Source organism: Ranitomeya variabilis, chromosome 8 (assembly GCF_051348905.1).
Source record: "Ranitomeya variabilis isolate aRanVar5 chromosome 8, aRanVar5.hap1, whole genome shotgun sequence".
NCBI lineage: Eukaryota > Metazoa > Chordata > Amphibia > Anura > Dendrobatidae > Ranitomeya > Ranitomeya variabilis.
Window position 1 is genome coordinate 211,780,249 of NC_135239.1, and position 14,341 is coordinate 211,794,589.

At 48.8% G+C, this 14,341-nt stretch overlaps 1 protein-coding gene across 1 annotated transcript in view; it reads left to right on the plus strand.

Annotated features, from left to right (window-relative positions):
- LOC143788855 (uncharacterized) overlaps positions 1-13,890 on the plus strand; it is a 36,273-nt gene extending 22,383 nt beyond the window's left edge. The window contains exons 11-25 of the mRNA XM_077278767.1: positions 369-474; positions 3,631-3,738; positions 3,891-4,032; positions 7,039-7,068; positions 7,688-8,095; positions 8,741-8,792; positions 8,897-9,026; positions 9,488-9,548; positions 9,838-9,962; positions 11,004-11,066; positions 11,967-12,049; positions 12,153-12,245; positions 12,570-12,675; positions 13,123-13,230; positions 13,619-13,890. Coding sequence (XP_077134882.1) covers positions 369-474; positions 3,631-3,738; positions 3,891-4,032; positions 7,039-7,068; positions 7,688-8,095; positions 8,741-8,792; positions 8,897-9,026; positions 9,488-9,548; positions 9,838-9,962; positions 11,004-11,066; positions 11,967-12,049; positions 12,153-12,245; positions 12,570-12,675; positions 13,123-13,230; positions 13,619-13,759 — 1,756 coding nt within the window. The 3' untranslated portion in view covers positions 13,760-13,890. The remainder of the gene's footprint in view (positions 1-368; positions 475-3,630; positions 3,739-3,890; positions 4,033-7,038; positions 7,069-7,687; positions 8,096-8,740; positions 8,793-8,896; positions 9,027-9,487; positions 9,549-9,837; positions 9,963-11,003; positions 11,067-11,966; positions 12,050-12,152; positions 12,246-12,569; positions 12,676-13,122; positions 13,231-13,618) is intronic.
- Positions 13,891-14,341: the final 451 nt, after the last annotated feature.

The window sequence follows — 14,341 nt, forward strand, 5'->3', positions numbered from 1 at the left end:
GCCCACGGAGGCAGTCATTAATCACAACTATTGGCTGGTGAGAACTGTGGTTTTCACCGAAGTTTTATTTTTTAAAAAGTTCAAAGAATTAGAAAATTTGTCGTTGTCGTTACATAGCCAGTTAGATAGGGGAGGGTGGGAGACAGGTGCCAGACAGCTCCTCAGCTCCTCCAGGAGGTCCCCGTCCCTAATTCCACACACTGCACCAGGCAGGATCCTCCATCTGTAGTGATGTGGCGGATTTACATATATCGAAGCCGGCCCCCAGGGAGTCTTCATCTCTGGGTGAAGGATACACCAGCACTGGAAGGTTAGGGGGGGTAAGAGTGATTTTTGTGTCATTATAATATTGTCTCTTCTGATTCCAGGAAAAATCACATTTATGAGTTTGTAGCCGATGACAATTCAGATTTTCCTACTGAGCTGTTCGAAAAGGTGACAGGAGAGAAAATATTCATGGATGAGAAATTGCTGGTGAGAGAACTATGGTTATGTATGTTGGAAAGATAGATGAATAAATAACCCAAAAATGAATAGATACATCACCAAGCCCCCGCCATGCTTCACTGTAGACATCACCAAGCCTCCACCATGTTTCACTGTAGACATCACCGAGCCTCAGCCATGCTTCATTGTAGACATCACTAAGCCTCCACCATGCTTCACTGTAGACATCACCGAGCCCCAGCCATGATTCACCGTAGACATCACCAAGCCTCCACCATGCTTCACTGTAGACATCACCAAGCCCCAGCCATGATTCACTGTAGACATCACCAAGCCTCTGCTGTGGTTCACTGTAGACATCACCAAGCCCCCGCCATGATTCACCGTAGACATCACCAAGCCTCCACCATGCTTCACTGTAGACATCACCGAGCCCCAGCCATGATTCACTGTAGACATCACCAAGCCTCTGCCGTGGTTCACTGTAGACATCGCCAAGCCCCCGCCATGATTCACTATAGACATCACCGAGCCCCAGCCATGATTCACTGTAGACATCACCAAGCCTCTGCCGTGGTTCACTGTAGACATCGCCAAGCCCCCGCCATGATTCACTATAGACATCACCGAGACCCAGCCATGATTCACCGTAGACATCACCAAGCCTCCACCATGCTTCACTGTAGACATCACCGAGCCTCCACCATGTTTCACTGTAGACATCACCGAGCCTCAGCCATGCTTCATTGTAGACATCACCAAGCCTCCACCATGCTTCACTGTAGACATCACCGAGCCCCAGCCATGCTTCATTGTAGACATCACCAAGCCTCCACCATGTTGCACTGTAGATATCACCGAGCCTCAGCCATGCTTCATTGTAGACATCACCAAGCCTCCACCATGTTTCACTGTAGACATCACAGAACCTCAGCCATGCTTCATTGTAGACATCACCAAGCCTCAACCATGTTTCACTGTAGACATCACCGAGCCCCAGCCATGATTCACTGTAGACATCACCAAGCCTCTGCCGTGGTTCACTGTAGACATCGCCAAGCCCCCGCCATGATTCACTGTAGACATCACCAAGCCTCTGCTGTGGTTCACTGTAGACATCACCGAGCCCCAGCCATGATTCACTGTAGACATCACCAAGCCTCCACCATGCTTCACTGAAGACATCACCGAGCCCCAGCCATGATTCACCGTAGACATCACCAAACCCCCGCCATGCTTCACTGTATACAAAAAAGGTTGCACTCTATCGTGCCAAAGCATGTCTAATATGAAATACATGAAATATGAATAGCAAAATGGCTTTTCAACATTAGGAAAATATTTAAGAGACGCTTTGCACAGAATTTGATATAATCAAATAGTGTGAGCCCATCAACCATCGTCAAGGTGGTCTCATAAAACTGATGGGTCCCTGACCTCCCTGTCAAAATGTGAACACTTACCGAAGGCCAATGTTTGTATGTCTGGGTGAATGTGGACACCTCTGTTCAGCAAAGCCTACATATCAGTTGGCCGGGACCAAGTGTGATGAGATGCAATTAAAAACCACATGGTGATGGGAGGAGTGCTCAGTCAGTTTATGTATGGAGGTAGCTGCTCCTGGTATGCACCTATTCACACTAGTTTGGATGTGCGAGTCTTTTTTCTGTCATTTCTACGTTAGCTGACTGACTGAGCACTCCTCCCATCACCATGTGGTTTTTAATTGCATCTCATCACACTTGGTCCCGGCCAACTCATATGTAGGCTTTGCTGATCAGAGGTGTCCACATTCACCCAGACATACAAACATTGGCCTTCGGTAAGTGTTCACATTTGGACAGGGAGGTCAGGGACCCATCAGTTTTATGAGACCACCTTGACGATGGTTGATGGGCTCACACTATTTGACTATATCAAATTCTGTGCAAAGCGTCTCTTAAATATTTTCCTAATGTTCAAAAGCCATTTTGCTATTCATATTTCATGTATTTCATATTAGACATGCTTTGGCACGATAGAGTGCAAACTTTTTTGTATATTTATGTATGGAGGTAGCTGCTCCTGGTATGCACCTATTCACACTAGTTTGGATGTGCGAGTCTTTTTTCTGTCAATGCTTCACTGTAGACATCACTGAGCCCCAGCCATGATTCACCGTAGACATCACCAAGCCTCCACCATGCTTCACTGTAGACATCACTGAGCCCCAGCCTTGATTCACTGTAGACATCACCAAGCCTCTGCCGTGGTTCACTGTAGACATCACCGAGCCCCAGCCATGATTCACTGTAGACATCACCAAGCCTCCACCATGCTTCACTGTAGACATCACCGAGCCCCAGCCATGATTCACTGTAGACATCACCAAGCCTCTGCCGTGGTTCACTGTAGACATCACCGAGCCCCAGCCATGCTTCACTGTAGACATCGCCAAGCCCCCGCCATGCTTCACTGTAGACATCACCGAGCCCCAGCCATGATTCACTGTAGACATCACCAAGCCTCCACCATGCTTCACTGTAGACATCACCGAGCCCCAGCCATGATTCACTGTAGACATCACCGAGCCCCAGCCATGATTCACTGTAGACATCACCAAGCCTCCACCATGCTTCACTGTAGACATCACCGAGCCCCAGCCATGATTCACTGTAGACATCACCAAGCCTCTGCCTTGGTTCACTGTAGACATCACCGAGACCCAGCCATGATTCACTGTAGACATCACCAAGCCTCCACCATGCTTCACTGTAGACATCACCAAGCCCCAGCCATGATTTACCGTAGACATCGCCAAGCCCCCGCCATGCTTCACTGTAGACATCACCGAGCCCCAGCCATGATTCACTGTAGACATCACCAAGCCTCCACCATGCTTCACTGTAGACATCACCGAGCCCCAGCCATGATTTTTTTCGGCAAAAAAACCATTGAAACAAGAAAACTATAAATAACAGAGCACAAATAATAACAATATTATAACAAATACATCACAAAATGTCACAGCAGATCAGTGATGTCTACAGTGAAGCACAGCGAAGGCTCGGTGATATCTACAAGGATATTAATTTCTTCATTTTGATAATAAATGGAATTTAAGAAAGGAGGGAGGGGCAGGTATTTGTGATTGGAAATTAATAAACAGAATTGGATCTTGATCTTTCTCTTTCCTTCTTGCAGTTGTCTCCGCTCGTTGCTTTTCCAGTTCCTTCCATAAACCAGTCTTCCCAGTTTGCCTTGCAGCAGCACCGTACCGAGTTTTTTTCTACCGGCCGGGTGCTCAGACAGGTGCGTTACTAAGGGAAACTAATAATTGTGATACTAATAGGGATTACAACATGGCAGCGGTGGGCGGCGGGGTCCATGCGGGGGGCCATCCTATTCCTGAGGGCGAGGTGAACCTGTGCAAAGTTTAATGATTATTTTCCCTGTTCCTGCAGAGGCACACCATCCAATTGCTGCCACTCACCAAGGTGGAGTACGTGTGGAGGGAGAACCGCTATAATTACATCGTATATGGAAAAGAGAACAAAGTGTATACTGAGAACTATCCACAGAAGTGCGGCTGCTGCGTCGTCATGTGACAGAGATCATCTGCTGTTTCCAGGACCAGGCTCCTCATGGGCGGTGCAAGTGATGTCACAAGTCACATGACTGAACTTCAGAGTGATAATCCAGGGTGTTACATTGTAACAAAGCTGCAGGAGAAAACTGATCCCTATTTCATCCCGGTGTCATTATCGTTATGGTTTTGTTACTTGGGAAATATTCACATTTTCTGTGCCAAGTATGAATAAAAGCCGCTTTTGCCACAGTTTTAGCTTAATGTCAGTTGTTATTGTTTATTGAGAGAATTTTATGTTATCTGATGAATGGCGATGGTTGAGCGTCACTTGTGAGGGCGCTAAATAAGCGGCAAGTCAGGGTGAGCAGCACAGACGGGAGCATCGATGCACGCGAGGACTAGTAGATCCGGATAGGCAGGGCGGCATGCGGATCCGAGAACTGGAAAGACTAAATGTAGCAGAGTAGAGAATGCGGACCCTGGATTACTAAAGAGGAGGATGCAGGCGGTTACATTGTCGCAGCACCTAGGAATAGCTGAGACGACCAGGCGGGCAGGCACCGTGATGGGACAGCAACAGGCTTCATGTTTTATGTCATTCATTTCCTCTTCCATTAGTATTTATTAAACGCATGTTGTCTTCTGGGACGGATTTCTACAAGATTTTGGAGGCGTTTTTGGGAATTTTTTCCCCTTCATACACAAAAGCATTTGTGGGGTCAGACCGTGATGTTGGGGGGAGGCCGGGCTCACAATCTGCATTACAGGTGTTAGATGGGACGGAGGTCTGGGCTCACAATCTGTCCTATAAGATTTCCCATCACCGGAGCTGAGGGTCCGAGGCCGCCCCCTGATAACAGCACATAGCATTATCCCCCTCCACCATCTGTACAGGGGGCACAATGCAGTCGGAGTAACGTCCTCCTGGAATCACCAAACCCAGACTCCTCCATCAGACGCAGAGAAGTGCGATCCGTCACTGCACAGAACATCCTACATGCACAGAACACGTCTCCTCCAGAGTCCAGTAATGGTGACTTTACACCACTCAATCCGACACTCTGCATTGTGCTTGGTGATGTACGGCTGCATACAGCTGCTGGACTACGAAGCTCCTGGCGGGGGCGCAGGGTTTGTGCTGATGTTATACCAGAGGAGCTCTGGACTCTGCAGTTATGGGGTCAGCAGAGCGGTGGGGACTTTTCTGCTCTCTGCTCCTCATCTCTCGACCCCCCGCTCTGTAACATTATGGGGTCCCCATTTTGTGGCTGAGTTGCTGCAGTTTCTTCCACTTCTCAGCAATGTTCCTCACAGGAGGAGGAAATGTCATGGACGGACTTGTTTCCCCCGGTGGCTCCTATCACAGGACCGCGCTGATATCAGGAGCTCTGCACCACCAGCTGATCTGTCACATGGTAGTAAAGGCAGACGGCATCATGGCGGGGGGTTGCCTGTGTGTTAGACAATCCATGCAGGTGTTGTGGTTGGCGAACAGCCATGAGACATGCAGGCACAGGGACGCGAACATATTATTTTAGCATGCTGAAGACCCTTGGTTAGCACCTAAGCATGCTCATATAACACCTTATCTGATCACATTCAGTCATCACTAACAATTCTTTTCTTGTGCTTTGGTCTCCCTGGGAATGGAGCCCCTGACTTCTACCATTGCAGACAGCAGCTAAAGCCACAGCCGACATCAGTGGGAGGATAGTAGATACTTGTAGCAGATAATACTGATACACAGAGATACATCTGTACATAGCAGTGTATTTCTATGTCCCTTCATTCTAGAGGGAAAATAAAAAGATCTATTTTCTTCCTATAAAATTACTAAAAAAAAATTGCAATAATGTCATATTTACTGCACTTTTATGAAATAAATAAATAAACGTCACAAATCAGAAAATAACAGAGAAACGTTGAGTCCCTGTAATCGCAACGAGCCGCACAACAAAGCAGTCAGATTATTTACGGGGATCAGTAAATGTTGTAAAATAAATGGTGTGATTGATTCTTTTCTCCATTAAACCCATAAACAATGTAATAAATATGTAACGCTGAGACCGTGGTCACACGTAGCGTGAATGCTGCGTTTTTTCTGCACGTTTTCTGCAGCTGTTCACACCACACGATACAATAACAATCTTCTCCGATTATTTTGTGTTTGCTGCATTTCTTTTAGGTCTTGTCCCTTGTTTGATGCGTTTTTGGTGCAGATGTGAAGCCGCATTTTAACGTTTTTTTAATAGTACAGAAAAGCTTGGATTCTGCACTTCAAAATGCAACATGGTTTTTATTGTGTTTTTTTTCTGGTCCCACATAGAAGCCTACAGAGAAAAGGATGCACCAAAACCGCAGCAGCGACTGTAGACGCACCGGAGACTTCATGGAATCGCAGCCACTTTGCTCGGACATTAGGCCGTGTTCACATGGAGGGTAAATGCTGCGGATTTTTCTGCTGCTTGTTTTACGCAGCAATTCTGCTGTTTACCTGTCCAAGCAAAGCGGGTGTGATTTCATGAAAACTGCGCCCCCTGTGGTCCAAAGACGCCGCTGAACGCTGCGGTTTTGGTGCTTTTTTCCCTTCTCTAGAGGCTTCTATATGGAGCCTAAAAAAGCAGGTTAAAAAATGCCATTTTTTTAAAGAAAGGAAATGTTAAATGTGTGAAGATTGGGGAATAGTCAAAATGTGTCCTTCTTTCTCTTCTGCAAAAGTTGGGAGGTAGCGATATGTTCTTTACTTTATTGTGGCCTCGCTAACATGTAACAAGTGGTCGACATCCCCTTTAAGATGAGAGGCCCAATATGGTCACCTGGTCAGAATGATTGTCCTCGTTAAGATCTGTCCTGGCAGGTGAAGGGTTACACCTGTGATTTCTCCCAGCACCAGGTGTGGACCCTCCGCACATCTTGTGGTGGGATCGCCGCCCCCCACAGTCGCTTTGTCTGTGGATCCAGTGTAAGTGGGATGTGAATATTATCTGACTTCAGGGGTAAGATTAATCTCTGACACATTGTAGCGAATGTCAGCTGTCTGCAGATGGAACCCGGTATGTAGATTTCTGCCTTGTTACAAAATAATATACAAATGTTTCCATTTCTGAAGATCTCACAAGTTTGTAACTAGAGGAATTCTGATTTATGGGAAATATTTCCCCCTGCGCTTCCTGTCTCAGAGTTCCCTGTAGGTATCAACTATGGTTGATAACAGATAGCAGCAGCCCACATCAGCCGAAGCAATATATATATATATATATATATATATATATATATATATATATATATATATATATATATAATGAATTGTGTATGGTCAGATTATCCCTCCAGACGTCACAGCTGAGGGTTTGCTACAGTTGCATCCAGTCTAGTCAATCCTGTGTGCGGCGGCGGCGGCCTGCACTCTGCACGCTGTGCTCGGGGTACAGACTACTACGTTTTGCAGTAACTATTTTGCGCTGGGATCGTTACTTATCAGCTGATTTGACACATTAGTGTCTTGGTCTCCGTCTGTTGTGATTGTACAGTTCCTGCAGCGGTCACAGCATGCTGGGAGTTGTAGTTTCCTTACAATGGAGGAGATAATGTTACTGGCCACTTTATGGCATTGCTATGGTGTAATTGTCTATTGGAATCATCTGACTTATGGGTTAACTCTTTGCTCCCCAGAATCGGTGATGATGGCGCTGACGTCTTCTCGCTCCACTCTGGATTTTGATGACGTTGACCTGAGCACTCCGAAATCCTCCCCGACGGACAACGTTCTGGTTGCCCCATCCATGGGCTCCGCTGCTGATCTGTCCTCGCCACGTGCCCCACAGGGTGGCCTTGTACCCGCTCTGCCCCTCACGTCATTGAACCCTGACACCGAGCAGCATCATCCACAAAGCCCAACCGTGATCAGTGGGAGCTGGGGCACAATGGGGTCTTCATCCAACCCACCAGTTGGCATGAAAGCCAGTCGCAGACCACCGGTTACAACTGTGGGTGCCCAGAGCCGCCCGCCAGTCCCAGTAAGGGTTAACCAGAACTGCCGCAGTGGTCCTAGTTCTGGATCCTCGGGGGCTATTACTGCTGGTGAGTACATGTCGGGGGTCTTGGCGTAGGCCATGAAATTAAAGGAATGGTCCAAGTGGAGCTAGTGCAGGGAATGAGGGATCCCCGGGTCACGTCCTGCCCTCTGACCTCCTCTGTGTGAACGATCACAGCTCAGGGTTTGCTACATTTGTATCCAGTTAGATGATTCTCTGTGCGCGAAACAGCTGGACGACAGACTGATACATTGTAACAAACCATCAGGATGTGATTGACATGTGAGGGGCGGACAGACCACTGGTGCAGCCACTCCGTGGTCCAAGAGGTCAGGGGGGTCCGCTATCCCCTCTATAGGTCAGGGGCTGCTATTCCCTCTAGGTCGGGGGCCACTATAACCTCTGGGTCGGGGGGACTTGTACATTGATACATTATTGGGCGGCCGGGGGCCCATGTATTGTTCTGGCACAGGGGTCTCTGCTGTCTGTGTCGCCTCCTGAGGCCGGGGTCTCCCATTGGAGCATGCTGGGAGTAGTAGTTTCCCCACGCCTGGAGCTGTAGGTTGACTGCTGTTATATTCTGGAGTTGCTATATATGCGATTCTCTGATGTGGCTGCAATGTGAATTCATAATTAACCTGTTAATCCCCGGATCCTCCTCACTTGTCGGCTTCTTTGTCTTCTCCTTTAGACCTAACTCTGGGGTCTGCCCAGACATCCTGCCCTACACATCCAGACCGCAGGTAAGAAGCCCCATGTTACCTGACCTGGGGGCCTGCAAGCGTTAAATGATATTAAAGGGACAGACCCTCTTAATCCTGATACTTGGCTGCTGCCTCCTCTGCAGGGCGCTGCTGATCACCGAAGCTGCAGCCAAACAAGCGTTTCACGAGTACGGTAACGGCAAATGTTGCCACGAGAGATCTCTGGCCAAAGACATGACGACGGAGGAGCTGCAGCCGTGTAACACGTATAGGGTGAGCGGCACAGACTGCTCTCCTCACCATGCTTTACACTGCAGCTCTGCTCCTGTAGGACTCGGGCCTAGCTGCACTGTCTGTTGGGGTCTTGGGTGGTCTGAAATCCACCTTATGTCTCATTACATGGTCACGCTACTTCTTCTCTATCCTCCCCCCATGCTTTACACTGCAGCTCTGCTCCTGTAGGACTCCGGCCTAGCTGCACTGTCTGTTGGATTCTGGCCCTGCACCTTCCTCCTGTCTCACCTTACACTCAGTATCCTATTCCCTCAGTCTCATACTTTACACTGCAGCTCTGCTCCCCAGTGCACAGCTAGGAGTCATAACCCCCCTAGGTGCACTGTCTGTTGGGGTCTTGGGTGGTCTGAAATCCTCCTTATGTCCTCCTTAGGACAGAAATAAGGAAAATGATCAGCTCTCGTTACTGTACGTCCACATCTGTATGTTTTTGTTTTCAGTATTCCCTGGATACCTTCACGGAGTCGCGGATCTGTGACTGGAAAACGGAACAATATACGGGTCAGTGCCGCTGGGGTCATATCTTATGCAGGGCCCCAAGGGGCCACATTTACTGAGATTACCCAAGAGGCGGGGCGATGGCACCATGGGCGGAGCCTATATAACAGATGAGAACATTCCTCATTGGCTGAAGATTAGCGGAATCTTATTATAATAGGGAATTGCTTTTAAAGGGGCGGTGTCACTTTGGGGGTGAGCGGGCCTGACTCGGCTGATGACTCCCTAGGGTCGGTTTTGGGGGTACACTTATTATGTTCATTAACTGTCCGATCCCTCTGTGGGTCCCTAGGTCAGTATGTGGACGCCCCCGATGCCGGATCGGTCCTGCAGCCCTGGGAGATCCCGGTTGTTGTACCCGATATGTTCAAGGATGGATCCCAGACGATGAAGGTTCCTAATACGACCTGTGTGAAGGTACCGAGCCGGGGGAGGGCAGGACGCCTATAAGATTCCTGTAATCCGGCGCCCATTAGTCTAGAATCTGTGTATAGCGCCTCCAGTAATAAGAGGCCGACTATGGGAGACTGGATCCCGCGCTGTAGGGTGAATTCACAAAGATTCCTGTGCCACCCCATGACCCCACTCATGGACAGCAGGTTTGGCAATCTGGGTCCGTGCAGAACCCTGACACCTGGGTGAATCCGCCGATTCATGGCTGCTAATTATTGGACCTTGTCAGCTTTGCTACTTTTTGGATCTTGGGAGAAGCAGTCAGGAGTGACTGGCTGATAAAAGGGGACAATAGCCCAGAGTGAAGGAGCGGCGGGCGGCACTGATGGGCACGGACAGTCCGGTCACTGTGCGGCACTGATGGGCACGGACAGTCCGGTCACTGCGCGGCACTGATGGGCACGGACAGTCCGGTCACTGCGCGGCACTGATGGGCACGGACAGTCCGGTCACTGCGCGGCACTGATGGGCACGGACAGTCCGGTCACTGCGCGGCACTGATGGGCACGGACAGTCCGGTCACTGCGCGGCACTGATGGGCACGGACAGTCCGGTCACTGCGCGGCACTGATGGGCACGGACAGTCCGGTCACTGCGCGGCACTGATGGGCACGGACAGTCCGGTCACTGCGCGGCACTGATGGGCACGGACAGTCCGGTCACTGCGCGGCACTGATGGGCACGGACAGTCCGGTCACTGCGCGGCACTGATGGGCACGGACAGTCCGGTCACTGCGCGGCACTGATGGGCACGGACAGTCCGGTCACTGCGCGGCACTGATGGGCACGGACAGTCCGGTCACTGCGCGGCACTGATGGGCACGGACAGTCCGGTCACTGCGCGGCACTGATGGGCACGGACAGTCCGGTCACTGCGCGGCACTGATGGGCACGGACAGTCCGGTCACTGCGCACGTTATGTCTCCGGACCCTGCATGTTGCCCCTGCCCAGGAGTCCTCATTTCTACCTGACCTTTTCCTCTTCTTCTTTCCCTTTTATTCCAGACGTGTTCACATTGTAAAGGGATGGGAAGGAACACGTGTCTGAAGTGTCACGGGAGCGGCCGGGTGAGTCCGACCGACCAGTCACTGAGAAGATGCCGGGAAGTGGTGACCTGTCCCCGATGTGAAGCAGTCAGGTGCAATCTCCTCCAGTCACATCCAGAGCTGCACCAACTATTGTTACAGCAGGCGCAGGAAAATCTGTGGGTGCAAAAGGGAGTGTCAGCCCGAAAGGACCATATAGACTGAGCGCTCGGCCCTGTAGGGGATGTCTGCCCTATAGATATCGCACCATTATTGCTCTAATCGCTGCCTCGGTTCTACAGAAACTGATGCTAATTCAGTGCTTGGTGCACTCTGGGTGTGGCCAAGACGCTCGGTGCGTGGCTCCGCCCATTGGTTGTGCATGTCCCGCCTCCTTCACCAGTGACTGACAGCGCAGACTTGTCTGGAGTGAGCTCTGTCTGCAGGGAAAGCTCCAGCACACCAGCACTGTCAATCATCGTGAGGGAGCCGGGGACATGCACAACCAGTGGGTGGAACAGTGCGCTGAGCCTCTTGGTCACACCCAGTGTGCACCAAGCACCTTATTAGCATAGGTGATTAAACTTCAGATTCTGCAGAGAAGGCAGCAATTATGGCGCCGTATTTACAGGGGTGTGATATCCTCTACAAGGCGGGGCGCTTAGTGTATGCTCTGTTTGGGCTGACACTCCCTTTAACTGAGCTGCTGCAATGCACAAAGCAGTAAATAAAGGGGATAATCTCCCACAATTCCTAGCAGTGTATAATCTGTGCAGGGGATGCAGCAGAGGCTTGAGTGCTGCTTTGGGTGTGACTGGAGGACTATGTATTTTGTGATGTTCAGTTATAGGGTGGTAGTAATGATCATAGAGTACTATAAGTGAGGCCTTGGGGGTCCGCAGCCCCTGCTCTTCTGTGCGGTGATATTTCCTGTTCCTGCAGGTCCAGTGCATGTGGTGCAGCGGCACCGGGCGGCGGCTGCAGATGGAGATGTGTCAGCAGTGCTACGGGGTCGGGACCGAGAGGTGACTGATGGGACGATCCATGCGCCCGCTGAAGGCTATCAGAGCATGCTGGGAGTTGCAGTCCCACAATGACTGGAATCTGACTTGTTCTTTTACTCTGCAGCTGCAGGATGTGTAACATCAGCAACATCCAGACCTGCGTCACCTGTGCCGGGAAGGGCCAAGTCCTGACCTACCTGCAGCTGAGCATCACCTGGTGAGGAGCTGATAACAGAGAATATAGCGGCACTGCTATACCGCTTCACTTCTTCACCATTTTCAATATCTCAGCCTACTGGGTTGGGAGCACTCGCCTTTACCTGTCAGGTGTGAATGGTCCCACACCTGAAGGTTTGCTACCATAGTATCCAGACAATTCTGTGATCGCACTGATACATTGTAGCAAACATAAAGATAAATATTTATATTCTAGACTGGAAGCTAATCTGCCCCATGTGATGCTAATGGTCTGACACTCGCCGCTCATCTGTCTGCTGCTTCTATATTTCAAGAATTAATCAGTTCTGTTTTTCTTTTGCAGGAAAAATAATAAATATCAGTTTATATCGGATCATCACTCGGAATTCTCCGCGGATCTCTTCCAGGCTGTGCACGGAGAGAGGATCCATACAGTCGAGCAGTTGTCGGTCAGCTATCCAGACAGATCAACCAATAGGGGGGGTGCACAAACTTAAAATTGCATAGTGACAGTACAAGCAGCACAGAGTATTTCAGGAGCAGAGCATGCTGATCGTATGGGATGTCACGGATTAATGGGACAGGGTTAGCAGGAGCACAGAGGATTTCAGGAGCAGAGCATGCTGGTCTTATGGGATGTCACAGATTAATGGGACAGGGTTAGCAGGAGCACAGAGGATTTCAGGAGCAGAGCATGCTGGTCTTATGGGATGTCACAGATGGAAGGGAGAGGGTTATCAGGAGCACAGAGTGATGTACTGTATGCGGAACAGTATGAGGATGGAACATTTACATTGTGGAAGCAGCAGGGTTCTTCAGAGCTGAGACGTGGGGTCGGGCAGAGTCTTGCTCATGTTTAACACTGGATTTAATTTCTTTTTTTAATTCACATAAAGGCGACTCCACTGTCAGATTTCCCGGATTCCTCCATAATTTGGGCTTCCCAGAATGCTTTGGAGCAGCATCGTATGCAGTTCTCCTCCTCGTGTCGTGTTCTTAGACAGGTATGTGTCAGTGCGCTGTATCTGCTTCCTTTCGAGGGAAGGGATTATTTTATATATGGTTGCATAGATGGTTCCCATACTATCATATTTTGTTGAAAACTAAGTCCCAGCTTGCATTCAGCTTTAATAAGACAATTTAGAAAAAAATGCAGATACTGGTTTCTGCCACTAGAGGGCGAGCACTACACGGCTGTAATTGAATCCTATGCACCTGAAAAGGAGCTGCAAGCAGATTGCCCCCTAGTGGTGGTAACTGGTATCAGATCTCAAACAACAATTTTTTATTTTTTTTTCTTCTTTGAGTTAATTTAATGAAAAAAAAATAAAAATAAATAAAAATAAAAATGTACTCTTCCTACAGTCAACATATTTTATTTCCTCCCGGCAGAGGCAGAGCGTTGAATTAATTCCTCTCACCAAGGTGCAATATGTCTGGAAAGGAAAGAAATTAAACTATTTTATTTATGGAATGGAAAACAAGGTGTTTGCACAGAATTACCCCCAGAAGTGCTGCTGCGCGGTCATGTGACCTCCCTGAATCATTCACATTGTTACACCCCCCTAAACACCATCTTTTGTAATAACTTAATATTTAAATCATTTTTCACTTACCTGAGCAAAGAGAAGAGAAAATCCACAGCCTGAGAATGTGTGCAGAGAGTTGTGTTCTTAAAAAGCTTAATTTTATAAATGTGTTTTTATACTGTTCTCTGTAATGGTAAATTATATAACTATTAAAGTTTGTATTCTTCCTGTTATCTGTGGGTTTATGGAAAAAAATAAAATAAAAATATATTCTATTTAAATTTGCCTGTAGTTTAGACAATGACCACAAGGTGGCAGGTGGTGTTACATTGGTTCCCCATTGGGCTGTGCTCACATGCAACATTGTTCATCATAAAACAAGCCCCCACTCGCCTCAATATGAGATGCAAGTTTTTAAGAGAGAAAGTGCAGCCGACAATGTCAAGTGACAAACTCTGCTCTGCTACATCTGCCCATAAAGTAACAATGTATACAACCTATAGCGTGAAAACAGTGCGTGCCGTCACTTGTGCCATGGACTCATCGCCCCCACGTCCTATAATTAGCGCGGGGGACAGAGGCGGTG